We start from the raw sequence: 24,562 nt of genomic DNA on the forward strand, positions 1-24,562 counted from the left end.
GGATGGTAAAAAATTAAACCATTAATTTTGATTTTGGGGCACGTCTCATGTTTTGCCCTTTAATGTTGTAGGAGAGAAACTTCTATCTTTTCCATATTTAACTGAACTTGCATTTTTCGAGGATGTTTTTTTGAAGCATTATGACAACACTAAATTCGAATTCAGCATTGGATGTCTCCAAGCCGTCCAAATTTCAAGATGGTTCAATTTCAAATATTGGGCATGAAGTTGAAGCTTTTATTAAATTCTCATAGCTCAGGGTTGCATAAATATGCATGAATGATGAATCATTAAGTTCAAAGTTATTATGGCATTTCCTTTTCCAAGAAGAATTTCGGCTATCTATCATTCAAGAGCAACTGTTTTTGCAATGGCCATTCTTCCATTTAATTATTCTAGTAGGCCTTACACACTTTCTCCTCATTTAGTCTTCTAGTGCATTCCTTTGTGCCTTGCTTATGAAGCTTCTTTATGGAGACAAATGCATGTCCAAAGATACATGTTAAAGCAAGCTAATCTAAAGAATGTTTCCTTTGTGCCGTTGTTATGGATAAATTTTCAACTAGGTTTGCACAACTTTTTGGGAAGCTGGAATTGATTAATCATGAAATGGTTCTTTGCATTATAGAATATCTTCAAAAGAAGTTAGAGATTCTTCTCCAACTCAAACAAGAGCTCAATGATGCTTACCCCGCCATTTCTAAGAGGTACAAAACAAAAGCTATAGCAACAGATTTGGAAGACTCTGCTTTTGAGAGTTTGTCTCCCTTGAATATCAATAAGAAGTTTCTTGTTAAAGAAACGATTAGATCATCAATGAACCCAAAATCTTAAGCTAATGAGTTTTGGTAAATGAATTATATCGACACTTCAACATTTCCTTTACTTGTGGACTTGGAAATTTGTAGAAAGCCCAACATGTAAAAATCAATGTTAATTGGAGAGAAATGACACTATAGGAGTTCAAACATAGGACCTCCTATTCTAGTATCATGTTAAATCACCCATGAGTCCAAATGCTTAAGATGATGGATTATAGAAAATTAATTAGTTTAACACTTTAAACAATTTTAACAACAATAAAAACTAGTTAAATCCATGATTCTAATGACTTGATAACAAAAGAACTTGAGTAGATGAGTAAAAAGCTGAAATCTCAAGACTAACGAAAGTCAGTCATACATTATATTAATACTTCAGTTCCAAAATGTATAAAGTAAGAAATTTTAAATCAGTCCTCACCATCACAAAGAGATTCCAAATTGATGCCTGCATTACCCATTCGTTTATGAGGAGTCACCAAGTTTGCATCCCATGCAGCAACCTAAGATTTGCTTGATATATAAACATTCAAAAATTATGAATCGAACTACTTATATAATAAAATAAATAAACATTCATATATGTATATATATATATGGTCAACTACATGAGGCAATAGAAAGTAAATACATAAAATGATAACTATTTGATTTATTTATTTATTTTTTGTTTTTTTTAAATTAAGCTCGTAAACACTACTAATACTGTGGGTTCCTTTGGCAGGAAGTCTTTGATTCAAATTTCATTTGAAATAGTACTTTGTAGATTAAGAAACTAATCACCTTTTGAGTCAACAAAGCCTGTAAAGAATTGTTTTATTTGGAGAATATGCCATATTCTCCAAAAAAAAAAAAAGGAAGCCAGTTCTTCATTTCTTTCAACAATTGGGAAACATTCTTTGGATTTCGATTGACTTGAAGAAAGCTGCTCAAGTCCTTAAGCCCCCGTGAAGCAAGTTGTCTTTTCACCTTTTGATTCCTTACTCTCCGATACTTGCAACCAAATAGTACCTCCCGTTTGAATCCAAAAGAGTTATCTACTTGGCAAGAGACCGTATTTCTCCTTCACATGATGATGATTCTAATGTTGAATCTAACGTTTACATGAGCACTATGGAATCAGTTACGTAACCTAACATGAAGAATATTGTTCGTGATGATTCTCATTTTGAAGCTTTTGGTTTATTATTTTTTTATTTTATTTTTTATTTTTATAGGAATCAATTTCATTGATGTATGGAATCTACAAAAAGGGTGGGTAATCCAGAAGAATTACAAAAGATTTTCCTAGTAGTTAAAAGGGTAGCGTCACTATATGAATTTACACCAAGAGATACCATAGAAAACAACGAGGTCAAAAATCATCAAGAGGTTGTGCCCAGAACCCTTGGCAACGCTTAGTGTTCAATGCTGACAATTTACACTAAGAGATACCATAGTCAACACCCTTTTTAGACAGCCTTTATAAAAGGGGTATTAGGATACCAATGGGATGATAGTTAACCAGAGTAGTCCAAAATAGTGTTGTAGCTTCATCTCCCATATGATGACTAATTTTGAGTAATAAGGGTTTGGTGTTTGATAACAGGGTTCCAAGGGCCATTGGCAGTGTTTAACATTGACCACTGCACATGGGGCGTTCGGCATATTTACCCTTATTAAGTTTCCTCCATAGAGCACCCTTTTCATTATTGTATCGCCAAATCTGTTTTGTAAGAAGGGCTCTAATTTTATCCCTCAAAGAATGAAAATCGAGACCACCTTTATCCAAGGGGAGAAGAATTTTGTTCCCTATTGCAAAATAAATGCATGTTCCGGATGTCCTCCTTCCATAGAAAATTCTGAAATAATCTCTCCTCATCTTGACCAATCTTGCTTGGCATATTGAAAAGTGAAAGATAATATATAGGGAGATTTGTAAGTGTGGCTTGGAGAAGAGCAAGTCTACCTCCCTTGAAAATTTAGGAAAACCCCCAGGATGAAGCAAAATGCTTCATTTTACCAAATTCTTCGGATCTCGACTCCAAATTGAAGGTTTTGGCTATAAACAAGGAACTTTCAGTCTCCATCTCCTTCCAAATCCAACCAGCTAAAGAACTATCTTCAGCAGGTCCAAATTTTGTCTTCACTAAAGGAGTCATTCATTCGACGAAAGACATATCACCTTCTCAATCTCCTTTATTTGTGATGATGACTTTGATGCTAAATTTGAAACTAGATTGAGCACAGGGTGGAATCAGTCTTAAAACCTACAAAAAATAAAATTGATGATATTGATTTTGAAGAGTCGTATGTTGAAGATCTAATTTCTTAAAAAATGTGACAGATTTCTCATCCTCCTCCCTCTGTACAAAATTGCTCATCTTACGGAAGCTTATGACTTGGAGATGCATGAAACTCCTCCCATCCCGACTTCGCTTATACCCATAGTCTTTCATTACCTTTGTGAATCTTCCAAACCCCGCCTTTGGTAATTGTTTTAATCTATACGGGGCCTTTCTTGATGCAAACTATACCTCTTGAGCTTTCAAATCCTAGAGGAATAATCATGTAGATTTCTGTGAAAAATGCATTCTTCACATCATATGTGAGTTGCATATTTAAGTTGGCAATCAAGAATAACAATAAGGTCATAGTATTCATCTTAGCTACTAACCTTACCTCATACCTCTTCAACATTCCATCAGTCTTGTCCTCTACTGTGATAACTAAATTTTTCCTTTTTCCCTATCCACAACTTTTCACGTGTTATTCTTTTCAAAAGCATGCATTTCTTCTCTCCTAGCATCTTGCGATTCTCTTGGATAAAATTTCAAAAATCGTGTTACGTATAACAATGAAATATAGACTCACTATGAAACTCTTATGTGATAAGAGTTAATCTTTCCAGAGAGATATAGTTCAACGGGAGTATAAGGGTCATTTTGTGCATTCTCTAGTGGGTTTTCTGAAAGCTATGAGTCTATCATCTATTGGTACTAATGTTGCACCTTTATTTCGAGTAAAGTCGAATGTTTGAACTTGTATTGGTTCTAAAATGACTTTCCTTCTAGCATATACTTGAGAAAACAACAAATTTAGCAAAGGAGGTGGAGCACATTGTACACCTGGAATTTTAAGAAAATAAATAAAATATTTTTTTCAAAATTTAAAAAATTAGAAAAAGGAAGAAATGCAAAATGACACGCACACAAGTTGGAGAAGATACGATACAGTCAATGGTTAGTTTCTCAACCTTCTCTTTGTCAAATTGAAGCTAGTCGTTTTACTATTCTTTTGACTTGATTTAGGGCATACTGAGGAATTTTGGAGAAATTTGGAATATGCTCGAAGACTTGAATCAAGCTCAAAAAGTCTACAATCAAGTAAGTAACCATATGGAGCAAGTTCCTAAGAAATACTTGTAGGAGTCGATTAGGAATGAGAGCAATGATTGAGTATTATGTTTAGGAGCCTACTTTGACCTAGCCTCATGATAATTGTGCTAAGATAATGTGAACGTTTACCACTTAGTTCTATTTATAGTTATAGCTTCTGCACGCATGATGGTGAACTCTGATAAATCATTAGACTTCTATGCTTTCTAGTATACTGACGTTGGATTATTATCATTTAATGAGCATGTTGTATGCCTTTATATGCTTATTATGCATGATTTAGGGATTGGATAGCCCATTATTGCCCAGTCATGGGTTGGACTATCACTATGTGCCATAAAGTGCTAGTTATGGTTTTCAAAGACTATGAGTTACTGTTTCGTGTATTTTGGTCCTAGCACCTAGTCATGAGTTCCATAACCTCCTTGAGTTGACCAAGTACCTTGTAGGGACGGATTGGGCGCAACTCTACAACGAAGGTGAGAGAAAGATAGAAGAATGGCTGGCTTAAGATCCAAATCTACAACAGAAATGCTCATCTTCAAACCAAATATGGAAGTACTTGTTGTCAATACAACTACTATGCTTCATCACAAAGTGCCTTTGATCAACAACACACAACCAGGAAAGCAAAGAACCTCACGAAACCAAATCTAAGCAGCAAACCAAACCACACTAACTTGAAAGTAAGAAGAACCCAACCAAAGCAACAAACCAATAATCTAAATTGAAGCAAAAAAGAATCTAGCAAAGGAGGAGGATGGCAAAGAAGAACGAAGAGCAAGAAATGGAGTAACCAGGTAGGAGAAAAGAAAACCCAAACAACATCGAGAACAAAATGATTGTGCACGGCAACAAGGACGACAACAACCACTGACGACAATGGTGACTGCTAAGACAATGATAACGCTGGCAGATGGTTATGGGAAGATAGAGGAGAAGATAAAACCCAAAGACGTTGACAACCCCGCAAAAGGGAGACCAGAAAAACGAAAAGAAAAAAAAAACCACAACAATAGCAACTGAGGATAAGAATGGTGATTACGACTAACTGCAACAATGATGGCAATGACAGTTCTCAACAACTATAACAGTTGCACCATCCACAAACTTACCTTCTCATTACGAGAATGTACGCATTTTTTATGCAATGAGGCATTACTTTAGTGGTTTAATTCGAGTTTCATCTAAGACCCTCCGTAGGACCTAGGATTCCAAACCACTTGAGACAAAAAGTAATTGATAGGATGCATATGATGAACCCAATAGCATAAAGTAGGCATCCCATAAACTCGTAGCAATGGACAAATGAATGTTCTAGACTTTCCCTAGCAGTACCAAACATAAAACATCTTTATTTTCAAGTACAAAATGAAATACTTTCTAAAAATGGAATGGTAAAGCAAAATTTGTTCGCATGAAGGCTGACCCAAGTTAATGCTACCTGAATATATTTAGATGAAGGATCCTTGACATTAAGAGTGAAGTCCTGGTTCCATGTTGGCTGTTTTGTCCTGTCATAACATGTTAGCATGGTAATCAGAGGAAAGTTATAAATCCATCAAAAGCTAAAATAACAAATATATATATATATATATATATATATATATATATATAAAAAGGTCCCTCAATTTTGAAAAAGATCATTTAGAAAGTAAAAAGTAGCAACTAAAATAAGAAAATAAGGAACACACTCACCCTTGGCACCATGAACAAGAAACCTTTAGTTTGATTAACAGAATAAAGATGACTACAGAAGAGGCATGACATCCAGCCAATCACATCATATGGGATATTCGACGACCAATTGACGATTCAAAATCTACTGTTTTATGTCTGTTGGATTAACACCAAGTCAGGGCACTGGTTTTTTTCTTTTTTTCTTTTTTTTTTTTGAAATTTGGTGAAGGAAATGAAAAGAGACTTAATTCTCAACGATACAAACTCAAAAATTCCGTAAAAAAAAACTCTTTTTAGATCTATCTTCAAAACCTCTAGTGTTCCATGAAATTATCTTCATTACTCTTATCTCAACAAAAACCTGTTAAGCTTCAACTAGAGGGGACGGAGATGTATCTGTCAGCCACTGAAGGCCACATACCTTTATAAGAGAAGAAATTTTGGCAGGAATTGAAGGGGAATTTATTGCCGATACAACTACTTGAGGTTTTCCAACAACTGATTTCAAAGGAGGCTCATTTTGAATAATCTTCCATAGAAAAAAATTCCTTCTCTGTTTCCAACCGGTGTGTCAATGCAATGATTAAAACATATTTCACACTACTCAAGCTAACGACCGACTCCCTTTCAAAGTCAATAAGGGGACAAATCAAGTAAGGGTCGTTATTTACATTAGAAGTAAGGACATCATTTGTCAATACAACATCTGAACCCAGTGAGGAATAATAACAGACTGAAAGAAGTGACTTGGTGGGTGTACGCTGCTAAAGAGAATTTGATGGCAATGATGAAGGGAGTTAGAAGAGGTGTGAGCAATATTCTTCTGAAGTGTCTGAATTGAACCCAAATTTCTCAATTATAGAGGGAGGTTAATGGGACCTTTATTCCGAGAATAATGGAGAGGGTAGGCTTCAATGAATTTCTGGGACCTTTTCTTTAATGCTAGTGGAAAAATTTGGAAGCTGAAATAACAGCGTTGTAGTCTGCAACTCATCTTGAACAACGAAAGGAAATTTAACAATCTGCTCAATTATTTAAAGTCGAGAACAAGGTTCCTCTAAAATATCTTCATTGAAAGTTGAATTCTCATGGAGAGTGTAAATAAATGAAGTTGAATCCTTCTTCTGAGTAATAATATGGATAGGCTTTACTAAATCGCTCAGCACTGAACATGTTCAGGACTTAACGCCTCAACAGGCAAATGAATAATGAAAGTCTTCAACTAAAACAAGTTAAAACTGCATCATTCAAGGAAGAAAAAATATTATTTTGCTCCGCATTAATCAATCCTTCAACAAACATTGTAACATTTAAAGCTGATTCGACCATTATGCAATTTCCAACATCCTCAGTACTCAATGCTAATGGTTTACGAGAGAGGGAGAGAGAGAGAGAATAAATCTTGGCGAAGGTTCTGGATCCAGAACAACGGGAAAAGTCCCATTAACAATTAAATTACTTTTGGGACTTGAGTGAGAAACGGTTAATCCATTCAAGACCACAATGCTGGCAGCATCAAATCCATTTAGGATAACAAGGGAGACCAGTAGTTCGACCAGACCTTACATGCTAAGGGCTCCGTGAGAATTCTAATCATGTATATAATGGGCATTTCAATGTTCATTAACTTCTACATTAATGCCACATTATTACTCTGCTCGTTCGTTGAAATAACCCCGTTATCAACCATTACCTGATGTAAACGTGATAAATCCAAATGATTTGAAAATTCTTTTAAAAAAGGCTCTCGATGGAGGACATATGAGACCAATAGAGTCAATATCACCAACTTGTCCATGTTTCTATTGTACATGATTTCAATAGAAAAAGGAAAGAAGCCACACAATTTCTTTTTATCTTCTATATGAACCTCAGTCAAATTTAGCAAGTTTAAAGTATTAAAGGAAATACTGACCAATCCACCCAAGTACTCACCAATGGCTTTGAAAGTGTTGCGTTCCCAATAGGTTAAAGGTGGGTTTTTTATGGAGATCCACCCACCATACCCTTCAATAACTTCTGGATGAGAGTGTTTGTCAAAACTCCACTGTTTAATTTTAAAGGAAAATCTCCATATATCATCATTTCCCAAAAGAATCTGACGTTTGGAGATACAATCCTTCCTCAATTCTCATCAATGTCTTGTCTGCCATGAAAGGGTTAATCAAAACAGGTACCCTAAAAAGTGCTTGCAAAGTTCCTTAATCTCCCTCCAACTATTAGGAGTAAACAGTCTAGATACCAAGAGCTCACTAACATTCTGGTGAAACACCTTATGATCTTTTCTTATCCAAAGAGGATCTGAAATAGATTGCACAACAGCATTCCTTAAAAGTCCATTTGCAGTTTCAACAACGGACCTCTCAAACTTTTGCTTTCCCTTCAAATTCTTTTTTACTAACTCTAGATAACTACTAATAGAGGGTTTGTTCATCCTCCCTGTCTTCATATTTCTACTGGAGAAGGATTTTCTCTCAACTGTCTACTAATCAAAAGCAAGGGAAGCTCGGTGATTTTCTCATAATTCTTCAAAAAAATCCTTGAAACTTTTCCCAAAAAACAACCCATCCTTTTTCTCAAAGCCCACAGGAACCTGAATCATCTTTCTTCCACCAAAAATTGGGTATACTATGCATTCAACAAACCAACAAACCATCCTGAAAAATATCTACATTTGGACAACCAATTATTTCTCTATCATCACAGCCTTCTAGCAAGAAAGTTGTTGAAATTGGGAGTTGTAGAAGATCTATTAACGAGCGTTTAAACCAAAGCAAACAACGCAGATGATCCAGAGCAATGGGAACATTAATAAACCTGTTCTTAGAGTCTTAGATAAAAATAAATAAATAAATTTCATCTTCGCACCAAATACAGAAGAACGAATTAATAGCCCAGCAACTACTCACTTACATAGCGAAAAAAGATGTAAGCTGGTCAATAAGAACTAAAACGAGCAGAAAATCTTATTTGGAAGAACAAATCTTATGAGTACTTAATCCACAAGAAAAGAGATGCTGCAAGATGAAAAAGAGATGCTGCAAGATGAAGGCTGATTTTTTAAATGAGAAGGGAGACAAAGGAAAGAGGAGAGAGCACTTTGGAGAGCTCTTCAGGTTATTCAATAGTATTCTCTTCCAAAAACTTGATAGTATCACATCAAAACCATAACGATCATAAACCTAGTTGTTGAAACCCTAGCTGCCATCGTCGTTCCCCACCGACACAACTTCTTTTGATGACACCTCCATCGACAGCAACAAAATCTCTATTATGCATTCTTTCTATCTAGAATCTCTGGTGTTGTTGCCTACATTCATATGCCACTCGAAGTTCTCATTGCCACTTCAAGTTCTAATATCTTCGTGTTCGTACATTTTCCTATGCTAGACCATCTTTGTCATCATTTTTCATGCATTTGTGTAGATCCTACTATGCATTGCCAATTATGCCCTAGTCTTCATTTGACAACATAACGAGTTCAAGTTGTTTGTTCTCCAACCACCTCACGAGTCAAGTTTTCAACTACCATGAGATACCTGGTCACTATCTCTATCATATTGTTGTTGTCATCGATCTCCAGCCTAGCTTGAATTTTTTACTCAACTAGATTTAGTTCAACCTTCATTCCTATTGTAGAGAGAAGAATTTGTTCACCTCGAGTTCTCAATAGAGATCTGCCATCAAGAAAATGTCGGTCATCCCTTTGCTTTTGGTGGTTTATTTGTACTTTCTCATATAAGTTACAACCTCTACTGCTCCTCTCTGATAATTAAAGAAGGTAGAGAGGTAGAGACAACTCCATATTGATAGAAACAATGCAAATGATACTGCGTCAGACAGTGACGAGACTAAGGTTGTTGACACAAGGAACTACATTTATTGCCTAACATCTAGTAAAATAAGTGAAGCCTTGAATTGATGTTAGAGCGTCATATCACATGACCGAATATGCAAAGTTTTGTTCCCAGTTCAAAAACGGTAATCACGTTGCTATAAATATAACCAAAAATCTAGCTCATCTTGATTGTATGAAATATGTTAAATTGATTGACATTTCACTAAAGAGAAAAAGTTTGCACCTCTCATTTGCACACCTACATAGCTTCATATCGTAAAAACCTTTACCAAAGCTCTTCCAAGACCCAAGTTCGTAGACTTGAAGACCAAGTGAAATTTCATTAATTGTTATTTGTTCATTAAGGCAAAAATATTTGATATTTTTAATGATGTGTAAAACCACTTTTACAAGATGAAGGATTTCAGTATGAATACATTGCTCACCCCCATTTTGTCTTGCTTTTAACAACCTGACCATCCAATTGAAACACCACATATGGATCGCTGGTTCCCTGAGGAACAAATATTATCAAATAGGAGTTGCAAAAAACATATAGCATTAGAAGTCTATAAAGAAGACCAAGTACTAATTGGTCCAGATTTAGCAGTTGTCATTTACTGTGCCTTTGTTTAGTAGGGATAGGTGTCTTGAGTTATCCTTAAGATCAGTCTCTGGTTATAAGTTTGGGTTTAATTTAAATTTTAGTTTTTTATTTTTAGTATCATTGATAAGGTTCTGTATTTTCTATTTTATCAATGAAAAGTTTGGCTTATCAGTAAAATAAAATAAGATAAGATAAAAAAAAATAAAAATAAAAAGTGGTGGTTGTATAAAGTTCAGAGCTTTTTTAAAAAATAGTACTCCTCACCAGTAGGGAGATAAGTAAGGATACTGCTTATTTCGTGTTAAGAGGCCAAAAGAAACGATGTAAACTTTATAGAAGAGAAAATTTAATACATGAAATAAAGAGTACCCTCAAATTCATATTAACTAAAATAATTATAATAATAATAAACGGGGGCTAGCAAGTCTGAAGTTCAACGGCTTTCATTGTTGATAAGAGCCACAAATTTTTGGACAGTAAAAGACAAACTGAACACTAAACTAGACCTCAGCACAAATGTCTTTGGAGCTTCTCTTCTCAAGAAAATATTTCTATTCCTTTCCTTCCAAACTTCCCAGAGAACAACCAAGATGGTATCAATCAAAAACGATTTCAGCTTTGCCTCGGGTTTAAAACCAATAGCAAAAGAGAGGAAAGCTAAAAGTACTAACACAATTCCCCAAATGGTTGAAATGGAAGAAGAAATGATTATTGTTTTCTCAAGCACTTTTACATAAAGCAGCCTCAGTCATTGTGGGTAAAGGTAAAAGGGTGTAAGAGCTTGCATTTTTTTCAACAGCATCATGTTTTCCAAAGACGAGAGACCAATACAAAATTGAATTTTTTATAAGACCTTGATTTATTAAGTTTCCTACGGGGGGGAAAAAATGATAATAATAAGGGGAAAAGGAGCTACCCATAGATCCATTGCAGGAAAATCAATGCCCTTCTTCAATTTTATGAATAGTTGACCATCATATATCTCTCTAACAAATGACCTGCATTTTTATTCATGAATAGAACTTGTCACGTCCAAAGATGAAGTGCAAGAAAGTTATTTACACTTAATAGCAAAAAGAATTATGAACCGCTGTTGCAGTAAGTATATGCAATTAAAAAAAGAATCCAAGACTTCATTCTGCACAAGTGTAGTCAATTTAAAGTTTATTACAGCGATTACATACTCCGAAAGAAATACAGTCTCACAACCTGCAGCGTCAACTTCACGCTTCCCAAAATTTTCCTGTGCCAAACAGGAGAAATATATAAATAAAGATCACAGAAATTTTCAAACTAACAATTCATCCAACACTTGAAACACTAAAATTCATGTTCTTAACCCTCTCCTAGTCTACAAAAAAACGAAACCAACAAAAAAAATGAAGCATGCAGAATAATCCAATTACAGAGGGGCTGGTGTATGCTTCAAACGCGAAACCGGCAAGAATAACGGCGAGATTGATATCGAATGGCGGTCGTTCACTTTCTTCCAGGCGCGATAAATTTTGAACTTCTGTCCCTGTACTGCTGAAGCAACGAAAAGAGGATACGCCGCGTCGACCCCTAGGATTTACCCGGAAAGCTAAAACCCTAGCTTTCCCAGAAAACTTGGCTCTTGAGCGGGAGAGCTGGATGCATCGGGTCCAATGGAGGTTGGGAATGAGAGTGGAGAGAGAAGAATTGTAGTGAAGATGGCTGGGAAGAGGAGACGCCATAGTAGGAGCTGCCAGAGCGATAGCTTCTGAATTCTGTGGAGTGATTAGAAGGAAGTTAGCGTATGCCAACGCAACACCGAGTGAAGTCTAGAAGGTAACGGTCATTCTAGAGCGCGCCTATTTTCACACATTTTTTTATTATTAAAAATGTTGGGTGTTTTTCGTATTTTTAAATCGGTTAAATTTCACCTTTATTCCCACTCTTTTTTAAATTTTGTGGGTAGAATGTCCATAACTTTAAACTTTAAATGACCATTCGAATTATAAGAATTTGATCTTATTAAATAGCGTTTTGAATTAGGTTGGATTTATTTTCTAAAACTGAATAAGTCCAATTTAAATTTTAAGTTTATTAGACGAATATTATTAAGTATATTGAAATCACCTATGTACTCAACCTATGTGATGGGTAAAAAATTAGTGTTATTAGATTTTTTAATTCTAAATTTTAACTCATTTATTATTTCTTTGTTGTAATCTAATGTATAACTATTCATATTTTTGTCCGGCTCAACTAATGTCACGTATAAATAAGTTTTTTTTTTTTTCTATGGTAAGTGGAATATTTTTATAGTAATTTTTGTTAGGCATAATTTCTTTAAATTAATTATTTTTATTATTTTTTTATTTTAGGTTCATCCTATTATTTTTTTACTTTATTATTAACCAATGGCTTAGAAGAGTGTCGTTATTTATTTGTATTTAGTTACGTGAGAATGTTAAACTATGCTAGAATGTTACCATTCTCGCTTATGGTTGTTGAAAATTTTGTTTGTTTGAATGATTTTAGATTAATTTGTGTTTGTTTGAATGATCATTTAATATAATTATCTTTTTGCCCCGTTTTTCGCCACGTACTGTTTGCGATTTTTTTGCTCGAGTGCCAAGGCAATTCTCAAAAACCACTTTCTATTCTTAATACTTTAATATTTTCGAAAATATTAGGTGGACTTTAATTTCGAAGAAATGTAGCCTATAGCACCACATATACGAGAATCTGAATCCAAAACCAAAGCACTAGTTTGTTGTAAACTCTAATTAGGTTGTCTAAAACACTCGATTGAAAAAACTTAGTTACGATCGATATTTTTTGACATTATTATGAAGAATGTTTAAATATTATGATTTTGACACGTATGATCCGTAATGAAAAAAAAAAAAAAAAAAAAAAAAAAAAAAAAAAGATGTTGACAATCTTTTTTGTCCATTTTTTAGGGTACCATTAGGACTTTTTGCTTGTGTGTCAAGGCATTTTTCAAAAGCCACTTTATGTTCTTATATACCTTAATATTTTCACAGGGAAATACGGCCTGAACTTCAATTTCGAAGAAAAAAAAAAAAAAAAAAAAAAAAAAAAAAAAAAAAAANAACTTAGAGCACCGTATATACAAACTCAAAACTGAAACCCTAGTTTGAAAACCCTAATTAGGTCATTTAAAGCATTCAGCGAGGCAAAAAAATTGAGTTGATGTAGATATTTTTTGACATTATCATGAGAAATATTTAAATTTAATGATTTCGACGCATATGATCTATAACCAACAACCAAAAAATAGCTTCGACGCAGACAATATTTTTAGCTCGTTTTTTGTTGGGTACCATGTGCGGCTTTTTACTCGCATGTCAAGGTAATTTCCAAAAGTCACTTTTTGTTCTAAATACGGTGATATTTTCGCATGGAAATAGTATGTGAATTTCAATTTCAAAGAAAAGGAACATGTAACACCGCATATACAAACCCGAAACTGAAACCGTAGTTTGAAAATCCATTGAAAGCATTCGACGAGGCGAAAAAACTGAGTTACTATTGATATTTTTTGACATTATCGTGAGATATATTTAAATTTCATGATTTTAACGTCGGTGAATGGGTCAAGAGAGATAGGGAGGGGAGATGATCCTTGACCTACACCAAAAAATAACTTCAACCCCGACAATCTTTTTGGCCCACTTTCTACCGGGTACCGTTTGTCGCTTTTAAATTGCGTGTCAGGGCAGTTTGCAAAACCTACTTTCAATACCTTAAAACTCCTGCAGGGAAACACATGGACTTCAATTTTGAAGAAAATGAGTATGTAGTGTCGCACATACAAACTTGAAACCAAAACCTTAGTTTGAAAGTCCTAATTGTATCGTTGAAAGCATTCGACAAAAAAACTGAGTTACAGTTGATACTTTTTGATATTATTGTGAGTAACATTCAAATTTGATGATTTTCATGCGTATGATCTGTAACCAGCACCAAAAAATAGCTCCGACGTCGACATTTGTTCTTGCCCGTTTTCCGCTGGGTGCTGTTTGCGGCTTTTTGCTAGCATGTCAAGGCAGTTCCCAAAAGCCACTTTCTATTCTCAATACCTTAATATGTCAACCGGAAATAGTACGTGGACTTCAATTTTGAAGAAAATGAGCCTATAGCACCGCATAGAAGAACCCGAAATAGAAACCCTAGTTTAAAAATTCTAATTGGGTCGATTAAAGCATTTGACGAAAAAAAATATGTTAGGGACGACATTATCATTAGGAATGTTCAAATTTGATGATCTTAATGAGTATGATACGTAACCAACACCAAAAAATAACTCTAACGTCGCAATCATTTGTTGAGGATTATTGGGAGTGAGTCCCACATTGGTTAATTTAATGGAAGATCATGAGTTTATAAGTGAGAAATACTATCTTCATGGTACGAGGCCTTTTGGGAAGCTCAAAACAAAGTTATGAGAGCTTGTGCTCAAAGTGGACAATAGCGACTTTTTACTCGCGTGTTAGAGCATTTCCAAATACGAAGTTGTACAAGATTTTTGAATGAAAATAATGAAGTAAAGTTGGAAAAATAGAACTTTTTTCCAATTATGACAAAAAAATGAGATAAAGAATTTGAGAAAAAATTTTGGATTTTTCAGGAAAAATAATATTAAAATGGCAAAATTACCAAAATTACCAAAATGCCCTTGAAGATCTAGAAAAATACAAAATTCCCATGCTGATCAAATCTCATCTCCAAATCTCATCCTCCACCATATGCCTCTGCAAATAATCCATAATATCTTGAAATTCAGCCGTTGGATCATCCAAAATCAGGTACAATCTAAAACATTCACACCTCATCTCTTTTAACGGTTGAAATTTGAAACAAAGGTGGACAAGGGTTTGATGGGAGCAAAATTTTTCAATTGAAAATCTAGAAAGATCAAAAGTAAAATCATGACGATTCTAGATGATTCAAAGGTGGTGGATCCTCCCTCTATAAAGTATGAACGGTGGGCAACCATTTGGAGCAAGAAGCAAGGCATATCGAGCCTTCAATCGAGAGTTAGCTTTTTGTTTATGGGTATGGAGTTCTCGAGTTTAGCTGAAATTTGAGAGATGCAATCCACCATTTTCCTCCAAACTTGAACCTACACTTTCTAAACAAAATTACGCACAAGTTTGGTGAAGAAAAGTAACGCCGAAGACGCATCAAAACAGTTTCCCCAAATTTGCCCACCATTGAAGGAGCTTGAAGGGAAACTAGAAATTCAATCTGAGGCTATAAGCGAATTCACCGAGTAAGACCCATTCTAGTCAGCTTTTGCGCATCCAAAGGATGTTTTTATAGAAGACCACGAAGGGTATTAACTCCAAAAACGTGCTTAATCAGAAAAAACTAGTATCGAGTAAGATTTTGGAGAAAAACTAGAATCTTCATTTTACGGTTCATAAAGCTCAAAATTAAGGATTCTATTAGCCTTAGAGGACTAAAGTAAGCTTATCTTGTAGAGGACTAATTCGACTGCCGTAAGATTGCCTCAATAGCCCTCCCCAATAATTCCTCTGGGTTTGCTCCGGCAAGATATAGAGTTTTCAACAACTTTGAAAGCTAATAACTTAAATTATAACCCACTAAAAGGTAAGATATCAATTCCTAACTCTTTCTTGACATTCCATCTTTAAGTTTCATGAAGGAATTGAGGAGAGAAACGTCCTAAAATGGGCTGGAGAAGGTTGTTTAGAGGCGACGCAACTAGACGACCACGTCTTCTTCCCTGCGAGAGTAAGAAGATGATGACGTGGTTGGTTCAATCGAACCTCCCATGTTAGCCCAAAAAAACTTGCCTCTCCTTGATTTTTTTTTTTTTAATCAAATTGAACTCCTATTTAACAGGTTTTCATAAAATTCTCCATGGTTCCAGAAACTAGACTCTCCAAGGAAGTCGTCTAAGAAAATTTGGAGAAAATCGAGTACGGGAGCTCGAGAAATGAGAACCCAAACATAGGAGACAAAGAGGTAAATAGTCATTTTAGACTTTTATAAAAAAAATACTTATAGAATCACTTGGATTTCAATATAAACCTTAGGTTAAGTATGAATTAATGATATATGAAAGAAAAATATTAGGAATCGTGAGTTAAGGACCCAAACCTAACGTTTTGCTTAGGAATTGAATAATGTTAAAAGACCTCCTAAATGAACTCTGCTGTTTACGAAACTTTAGAACTGGGCATAATATGACATGTTAAAGTCACGTGTGAAATTTGGTGGCCACTAGACATGACTAAGTTGGTGAAGCAAGAGAGTAGGGGTGTACAACCAACCCGAGAATTCAACCCGAATTATAAGGGTTGGGTTGGGTTGAATTGGATGTTGGGTTGGGTTCGGGTTCCAAAATAAATTGATTGGATCAACCCTCTCAACATGAAAAGATAAAAAAAAAAAAAAAAAAATGTNATGATTGAACGAGCCGAAGCCCAAAACCGAAGCCCACGTCACTATCTGTCACTGTGTCTGGTGACAGATAGCGACGTGGGCTTCGGTCTTGCGACGTCGTACCGTCCGTTGCTATATTATCTCTCTTTGACATCGTCTGGCATCCGCCGTTTGACTGTGAGTCCGAGAGTTTGTCTCTCCGACTCAACTTCTCTAACCTTTTACTCTTTGTCTCTTTCTCAAATTTTCACTTTTTCCGTCTTTCTCAGTCTTTCACCTCAGCCTCTCATAGTCACAATCTCTCACTCTCAGACTTCAGTCTTGACTCTCCTCCGCGTGACGCCGCAAAGTTGTGGTCTCGATCTCTCCTCGTCTTTGGCACTCCACATTCGATCTCTCGATATCTCGGATTCAACTTTGAGTGGGTAACTGAAATGGTAAGCATCTCTGCATCTCTGCACTACTTGGCTTGGTTTGGCTGGCATTTCTTGGGTTGGGTTGGCTTGGCTGTATCTTCATATTTGGATGTACATATTTACATGTCTGCATCTTCATTATTTATGGGTAGGTGACATCTATCTTCCATTCACAATGTCTTGATATAAGAGAAAGAAGGCATGTGGGGCCATTTCATTTTTGTTATCAATATGCAATCTATGTGGTTGTCAATCCCCTTTATTTTAATCCACAAATCTGTAGATAATGGGTCAAGAATCCTTATAGAATAGACATATTGACGGAACCATGTGTACACTTTCATCTATCCATCTTTCTGGAATAGGCTCAAGCAACCCAAATGGCCTCGACCTTGAGCGAATCCTCCAGAATACCCACAAATGCTTCAAGGATTGTGTTGATAACCGGCGTGAGCAAAGGTTTAGGGAGAGCTCTAGCCTTGGAGTTAGCTAACCGTGGTCACACCATAATTGGCTGTTCACGTGACCAACCTAAACTTGATTCCCTTCGTCAGCAACTTTCTTCCAATAACCACTTGCTCTTCAATGCTAATGTGGTAAGCAAATGCTCTAACCCCACGTCCTAAGTACTTAGAAAAGTGACTGAAAAGGTTTGTTTTGCAGAGATCAAACGATAGTGTTGAAGAGCTAACAAGAGCGGTTGTCCAAAACAAACTCGTTCCTGATATCATTGGTATTCCACTCCCTTTTTTCATATAATTTCTTACTTCAACCAAAATTTGAGAAACTAAGCACTTTTTTCTGGATTATTGACAGTGAATAATGCCGCTGTTATTAATAGAAATAGGAACCTATGGGAGGTGGATGTGGAAGAATTTGATAATGTTATAGATACCAATGTCAAAGGGACAGCAAACGTATTGCGCCATTTCATTCCTCTTATGATTCAAAACAAGCATGGAATAATCATTAACATGTCTTCAACGGCCGGAAGAAATGGAATTGTACATGTAAGTCATTTATATTAAACTTTTATGGAAAGATTAGTGACTCGTGAAAATAGTTATTAACTTAATAAGTTTAGAAAAATGGTTAGTGATTTATGGAAAAATGGTTAGTGATTTATGGAAGAGAATTGTGAGTAGTTGGGAGATTGTGGAGAAAGTTTAAGAAAATAGCTAGTGATTTATTGATGAGAATGTTGGTAGTTTTAACCGAAAGTTTAGAAAATTTGTTAATGTTTACTCCTTTATAATGTATTCTCTATTCACAACAACAAAGAAAATTGAAAAGCATAGTGCATAAGTTGTTCTTTCTATATTTATTTCTTTCGATATATTTGAATTGTGGGTCATATCCAACATTTGGTATTGGAGCTCGGATGCTGAAACAAAGTCACCATACAAAGTCATCGGAGGAGATATGACGATGATAAAAGCGAAAAATAGGGGAATGTAACGATCCAGTACGCGTTACTTGTGAAGAGTAACTGCGCAACATGGTCAATAAAGATGCGTGTTAACTTACAGGCACAAGACGTGTGGGACGCCATCAAACATAGTGATGATGTTGAGGACCGTAAGGATAGGATGACTCTTGCCACCATCAACCAAGTAGTCTCGGAGGACGTCCTTCTCATGTTGGTAGAGAAGGACTCGGCAAAGGCAGTGTTGGATACATTGCAAACAATACATGTGGTGTGGGACATGTCAAGGAAGCAAAGGTGCAGACCTTGAAAAGTGAGTTCGAGACTATCCGCATGACAGTGAATCGACAGCAACATCTATTTGTTAGGCAACAAGGTGGAGGAGATCTCCATCGTCAAGAAGTTTCGTCGAGCTATTCCTCAAGATTCATGAAGATTGTTACCTCCATTGATTAGTTCAGCGACCTCAAGAATATGTCGGTTGAGGAGGTCGTTGATCATCTTAAGATCCATGAGGAGAGATTTCCTGGATATAAAAACAAGGAGGAGGAGAAATGCCTCCTACTCACACATGATGAGTGGCTCGCATGGACGCAAAAGAAAGATTTAGTTGACTCTTCTTTTTTAGGTTCGAGGGGATGTGACAGCCATAACAAGGAAAATAAAGGTCGTGGACGTGGAAGTAGAGGAGGTCATGACAATAACTCACAAATCCATGACAATGCCAACCCTGGAAGGATGAGAATATGATCCAGTGTTATTCTTGTGGAAAATATGAACATTATGTGGTAGAGTGGTGCAACATGGAGTGCGGTGAGGAGGCAAATCTCACATTCATGGATGATGAAGAGCCCAAATTAATGTTGGCCAAGAAAATGTCAAACTTGTTGATGCTCAATGAAGAGAAGGTTATGACAAACATCCTAGCACATGGAGAAGACCAAATGAAGACTATCATGTGGTGCCTAGATAACGAAGTGAGCAATCACATGTCTGGAGATAGAGAAAAGTTTAAGAAACTTCCGAAATTCATTGGAAACATGAAGTTTTGCGATGAATCAATTGTACCGATCCAAGGCAAAAGGTCCATCTTGTTTTAGTGTAAAAACGACGATCAACATTTATTGACCAAGGTGTATTACATGTTGTCTTTGACGAATGTGAGGAAATCGTTGACGGAGGAAAAAAGCCGAAGAAATTGTTGGGAGAAGAAAATAATGGAAAAAACAAAGAGAAGACAATATTTGCGCCAAAGACCCCATGGATTTCATTTCTCATTCAGTTGAGATATTTAAATAACAAATTACATCCAAAGAATGAAAGACACGGGCAACTTAATTAAGGCGCTTCCACGGAACCCAACTTCCCACTCACTCTAATTGTGTGGGTTTAAGAGGAAAATAGTTACCTAAAAAATAGTTAACTAAACATTAGGATCACTTTCACTCAAAGGTAAAGATTTATCTAACAATCTCGTCCTAAAACCCTATCGTATATCTACCATATTGTTTGAACTTCGATCTGAGCCCTATGGCTCGGAGTCCTAGCAGCATGTCCTCCAGACTCCACCTCTTCTTCCAGCTCGCGCACCGCCAGTCTAGGTGGTTCACCTCCTCCTAGTAGGTCTTCCATCCTCCGGTACCTGGTCACCAGACCATCATTGTGATTGGCATCCAGCGTTGAATCCACAGTACGTGGTGTTGCAAACTCTACTAGTTTAGGGGGTACAACCGGAGTCGTGGTTGGGATTGATATAGACGTATCCGGTGCAGCTGCTGGCGGTGGTGGCGATTCTCTATGTTGTGCTTCTCCTTCTCCCGGTTCGGTGATGAGGTACTCCACCGTGAATTGATTTGGGTTTTGGTCTGTTGAGGTGAATTCTCCGCCTCGGTCTGTATTCTCAAAATACCTATATCTACTCCTGTGGTAATAGGTGCGTGATTTCGTAATACACCAATTTGTCCATTATTCGTAAATAAAATTATTTCTTTCTTTTCTGAAGCCCAAATAATTCGATTCGTACACTAAGATTTAAGGTCATTTCTTCACTTTGCTCTCCATTTCTTTCACTCAAAGGTAGGGATTTATCTAACATTACATACTGAGTTTGAAGAGTAGATTATTAGTCTTGGTCAAATTATAAAAGAATGTAGTAGAGTTGATTTAGTCGATTGGTTCTTTAAGATATTTGACAGAAATGAAGTTTTGTTGATGAAGGTAAAACAGTCGCAGAACCGCTTGTATAAGATACTATTGACCAACATCTTCCAAAAGTATCTATTAGCATTGGCAGCAAAAAAGGAGAGAAGAAATGAGTGGATTAGGAGAAAAAAGAATCGAATAACAGAGCGAAGAAGATAATATAAACTACTTCAATTAGCAAAGAGAAACCTACAATTTGGTATGTTCATCAAACTTGTCATCTCAATCAGAGAAGTGGAAGAAATTACATATCGTGGAAATAAAATTTCTTATGAAGAAGACGAAAGTTGATAAGGGACCAAACAATATTGATTTTATAGAGCAACGTGTAGATATTCTCACCAAGGCCCTAACAAGTGTTAAGTTTTATAGACATGTTGGAGTTATTCAAATTTTACTTAGTAATAATAGTTATGAACTTGAGCTGAGTAAGTTTAGAAAAATGGTCAGTGATTTATTTAGGAGGATTGTTGCCGTTCTCTCCCCTGTAGATAGTCATGAGATGTATGTTCCACAGCAACAAAGAGAATGGAAAAGCATAGTGTTGAAGGTTTTTTGTTCTAAGAAACTCTCCCTTCCGGTTGTTCTTTATACTTCGTTTATTTATTTCAATTGAGAAAGTAGTATTCAACAAAGATGACATATGTTTAATTTTACTTTATCGACAGATTGCACCATATTGTGCATCAAAATGGGCAGTTGAGGGGTTAAGCAAATCTGTAGCAAAAGAATTGCCGGAAGGAATGGCTGTTGTGACCTTAGATCCAGGCCTCATAAACACAGACATGCTCGTTTCATTTGCTGGCAGTTCAGCTTCAAACTATCTAACACCTGAACGATGGTATGGATATCATCAAATCATATATTCAACACTGAAATTTTTATATAAGTATATCCTTTTGTGTGTACTTATACATTCATTTTTCATTGTAATAAGGGCTATAAAAGCAGCGACATTGATTCTTGATCTCACGACATCAGACAATGGAGCTTCCCTCACAGTTAAGGATCCAACCGAGTTGTCCAGCCCATAATTTCTATGCCCTTGGATGACAATTAATTTGGTAAGCATCATTGATAGAATGTTTAGATATTAGATAAATGAGAGTGATGAATGTATAAATGTGCATAATGTAAATTTACTATGTGTAATATGAAATGCTTAAATATTGACACGAGATATTTGTTAAATTGATGTGTTGTAATTTGTGAGATGTTGTAGTAGAAATTGTGTTGATAGGATGTGTAGATGTATTTAGTTGTATTTACGATGGAGGTTAATAAATTAATTGATTAAAGAGTTAATTGTAATGACCCGCTTTTCGGCCTTTGAATTATGGACACATACATACCGACTAAAATCAAATTTATTTCATTTAAATTTTTCTCTTATGAAAAATATTTTTAAAAAATCCCTATAACTAATTTAGAAACTAATTCACTTGATTAATTTTTTTTAAAAAAATTTCACCACCTATCTTGACCCAATTTTCAAGGCTTTGAAAACACAGATCTTAACTTATCAAAGTAAACATGTGAAAATGAAAGTAGTAAAAATATGGTAAAATGTCATACAATATTTTTGTAAAAACTAATACAAAATGTTCTAAACAAGTTTTGTTTGAGTTATTTACTAACAGGGAATGAAAACAAGATACAAAATATATGCAATTTCAACCCAAGAAAATACAAAAAACATCGACACCCAAGATTGACACTCCTCTATGACTGCAGAGCTCTCAAGCACTGCCTCACCTTGACCAATAGATTAATTACTTTAGGATCGTGAGCGATGATATAGGGTTTGACCCTAGTGCTTGAAGATTAGGAAAGAATCGAGGAGTAAGATTAAAGTATTCTGGAGCTAAAAGTCGGCCTTAAACCACTTAGTCATCTTAGGAACCCAATTCCTCCTTAGCACCCATAGAATATAAGATGACGATTAGAATATGAGTTCCTTGCTTTCGGTGATCGATATGAATATCTCCCTAAGAAGCATGTTTGAGTGAATCAAGTTAAGATTAGGCACTACAACTAAAGCAGTTTACACGTTGACCTAGGTTAGTGTGTTTTTTGTAGACCATGCACCCCAGGATCGTGAGCGGTGATCAAAAGTTTAGACCGGTGTGCACCCAGAGATTAGATTAGCCCCTAGGAGCTAGCCTTGAGTAACTCAAAACATGAGATGAGATTTGAACCGCCTTGACCCCCCTAAAAACCTAATAAACTTTCACGACAAAGATAACTAAGAAAGCTTAACTGACCCTATAGTAATGTGACGGTATAACCAGAATCTCTACCTTTTATCCCTTCTAGTACACCCTTCGCGCATGACCTACCTAGTAGTAGTATAGGTACTATTGGGCCCGACATAGGTTAGATAGTGTAGTGTGTCAAGGCATTTAGGTCTCATTATCGTGTGTGGAAATGGCTATGGGTCATAGGACCTTTGTGTTTAAAGCTTGTCTTGAGATAGGGCAAAGGACCTTATAGATGGCCTATTAGTTGGTCAACAAATGGGGTTACTCCCCCGTTTTAGAGTGTCTTAGTGGCCATATGGAAGGTTGCCAGCTAACCTTCCATAGATAATGATGATGTTCATATTAGCTAGAGATGAGATTTGTCACCAATAGACTCGTGATGCCAGAAACATGTGAACCGCCCCATTGAACCTAGAGTGGGCCCATGAGTAACTAGATAACCGCTCAGACACTTTCAGGTACCCTAATGCTCAGATATAAGTTAAGGTTAGGCTCAAACTTTTAGGTACCCTATTGTACATCTACTAGGTTATGGATGTGATGAGATCCTATGAGTAGTTTACTTCTTCACTCCCTTGCTTTACCTTCTCTTTAAATCATTTTTCTCTCTCTATTCTTTTCTTCCTTAATTAGTTCTATTTTAGGGTGATTACATACTCTCTAAAGAGGGCAGATTGAATGTGCCAAGAATTTAATAAAACCTTTCAAACACAGCCATCAACTTGTAAGTTCAATTTTAAAACAAGAAATACAATAACAACTCGGTCAAAACAAACATTAACATAAATCCTAGTATGAAAATTGAAAACCTATACCATCAATGTGATGGTGTTAATATAACACATGCGGAAACAATTTGGATTTTAAGCAATTTTAGAACATCAATTATAGTAAATAACTAGCATGTTCATGAGTATTAAAACTTAATGAGTTTAGATACTAACTTTTTGTAGTTCAAACTTATTTTTCCTTACGAACCGGCTTCGAACCATCATTAGTGTCTTCTCCACTATCCTCCGGCCTTAGAACGGGATTGTGGAATCCGGTGAGTGACTAAACTTGGGAGGAATTTTGTATATATGAAGAGAGTGTTTGTAAGAGATTTTTCTCAAGGTTTTTCACCAAGAAGAAGAAAAACTTCCATGTACCATGATCACTCTATTTAAAGAGTCATGTTTGCATGTTCATGCAAATTTGAGATCACCAAATTTTGACACTCAAAATTCCACTCAAATGTTTGGGATTATGTGGCAAGCATGCATGTTTGAGTTAACCAAATTTTGACACTCAAAATTCTACTCAAACTTGTGGGGTTTATTTGGAAAGCATGCAAGTTTGGTTAAACCAAATTTTGACACCTCAAAATTCCACTAACATGGATTTTTCCATTAAATGAAGTCAACATTTTGACTTTCTTCATTTTAATTCAACAATTAATTTGAATAATGAATTTCAAATTAAAGTAACATTAAATGATTAATTAAACTATTTAATTAATATTTAATATTAATTCAAATGCCAATCCCAAT

General features: G+C 35.7%; 2 protein-coding genes across 5 annotated transcripts in view; one reads left to right on the plus strand and one right to left on the minus strand.

Annotated features, from left to right (window-relative positions):
• The window catches only part of LOC111792861, a 33,816-nt gene extending 21,691 nt beyond the window's left edge, over positions 1-12,125 (minus strand). For 2 of the 4 annotated variants that reach the window (XM_023674469.1, XM_023674478.1), the window contains exons 1-6: positions 11,730-12,125; positions 11,508-11,566; positions 11,240-11,321; positions 10,163-10,230; positions 5,643-5,712; positions 1,243-1,324 (exon numbers count right to left, since the gene is read on the minus strand). In XM_023674469.1, coding sequence (XP_023530237.1) covers positions 1,243-1,324; positions 5,643-5,712; positions 10,163-10,230; positions 11,240-11,321; positions 11,508-11,566; positions 11,730-12,038 — 670 coding nt within the window. In that variant the 5' untranslated portion in view covers positions 12,039-12,125. Of the gene's footprint in view, positions 1-1,242; positions 1,325-5,642; positions 5,713-9,960; positions 10,005-10,162; positions 10,231-11,239; positions 11,322-11,507; positions 11,567-11,729 lie in introns of those variants that run through there. The other 2 variants (XM_023674486.1, XM_023674494.1) reach the window with 2 other exon arrangements.
• A 4,785-nt stretch (positions 12,126-16,910) lies between these two features.
• On the plus strand, positions 16,911-22,011 carry LOC111793110 (NADPH-dependent pterin aldehyde reductase-like). The gene is made up of 6 exons (XM_023674846.1): positions 16,911-17,165; positions 17,510-17,740; positions 17,808-17,877; positions 17,961-18,154; positions 21,441-21,613; positions 21,710-22,011. The coding sequence occupies exons 1-6, from the start codon at positions 17,163-17,165 to the stop codon at positions 21,804-21,806; spliced, it is 768 nt and encodes a 255-aa protein (XP_023530614.1). The 5' UTR covers positions 16,911-17,162; the 3' UTR covers positions 21,807-22,011.
• The last annotated feature ends 2,551 nt before the right edge of the window (positions 22,012-24,562 follow it).

Source organism: Cucurbita pepo, chromosome LG01 (assembly GCF_002806865.2).
Source record: "Cucurbita pepo subsp. pepo cultivar mu-cu-16 chromosome LG01, ASM280686v2, whole genome shotgun sequence".
Taxonomy (NCBI): Eukaryota; Viridiplantae; Streptophyta; class Magnoliopsida; order Cucurbitales; family Cucurbitaceae; genus Cucurbita; species Cucurbita pepo.

Bases quoted from the DNA above. Each gene is read 5' to 3' on its own strand.
- LOC111793110 (XM_023674846.1), top strand. The intron at 17,878-17,960 runs GTATTCCACTCC...GATTATTGACAG, and splicing joins ACTCGTTCCTGATATCATTG to TGAATAATGCCGCTGTTATT. The intron at 18,155-21,440 runs GTAAGTCATTTA...CTTTATCGACAG, and splicing joins GAAGAAATGGAATTGTACAT to ATTGCACCATATTGTGCATC.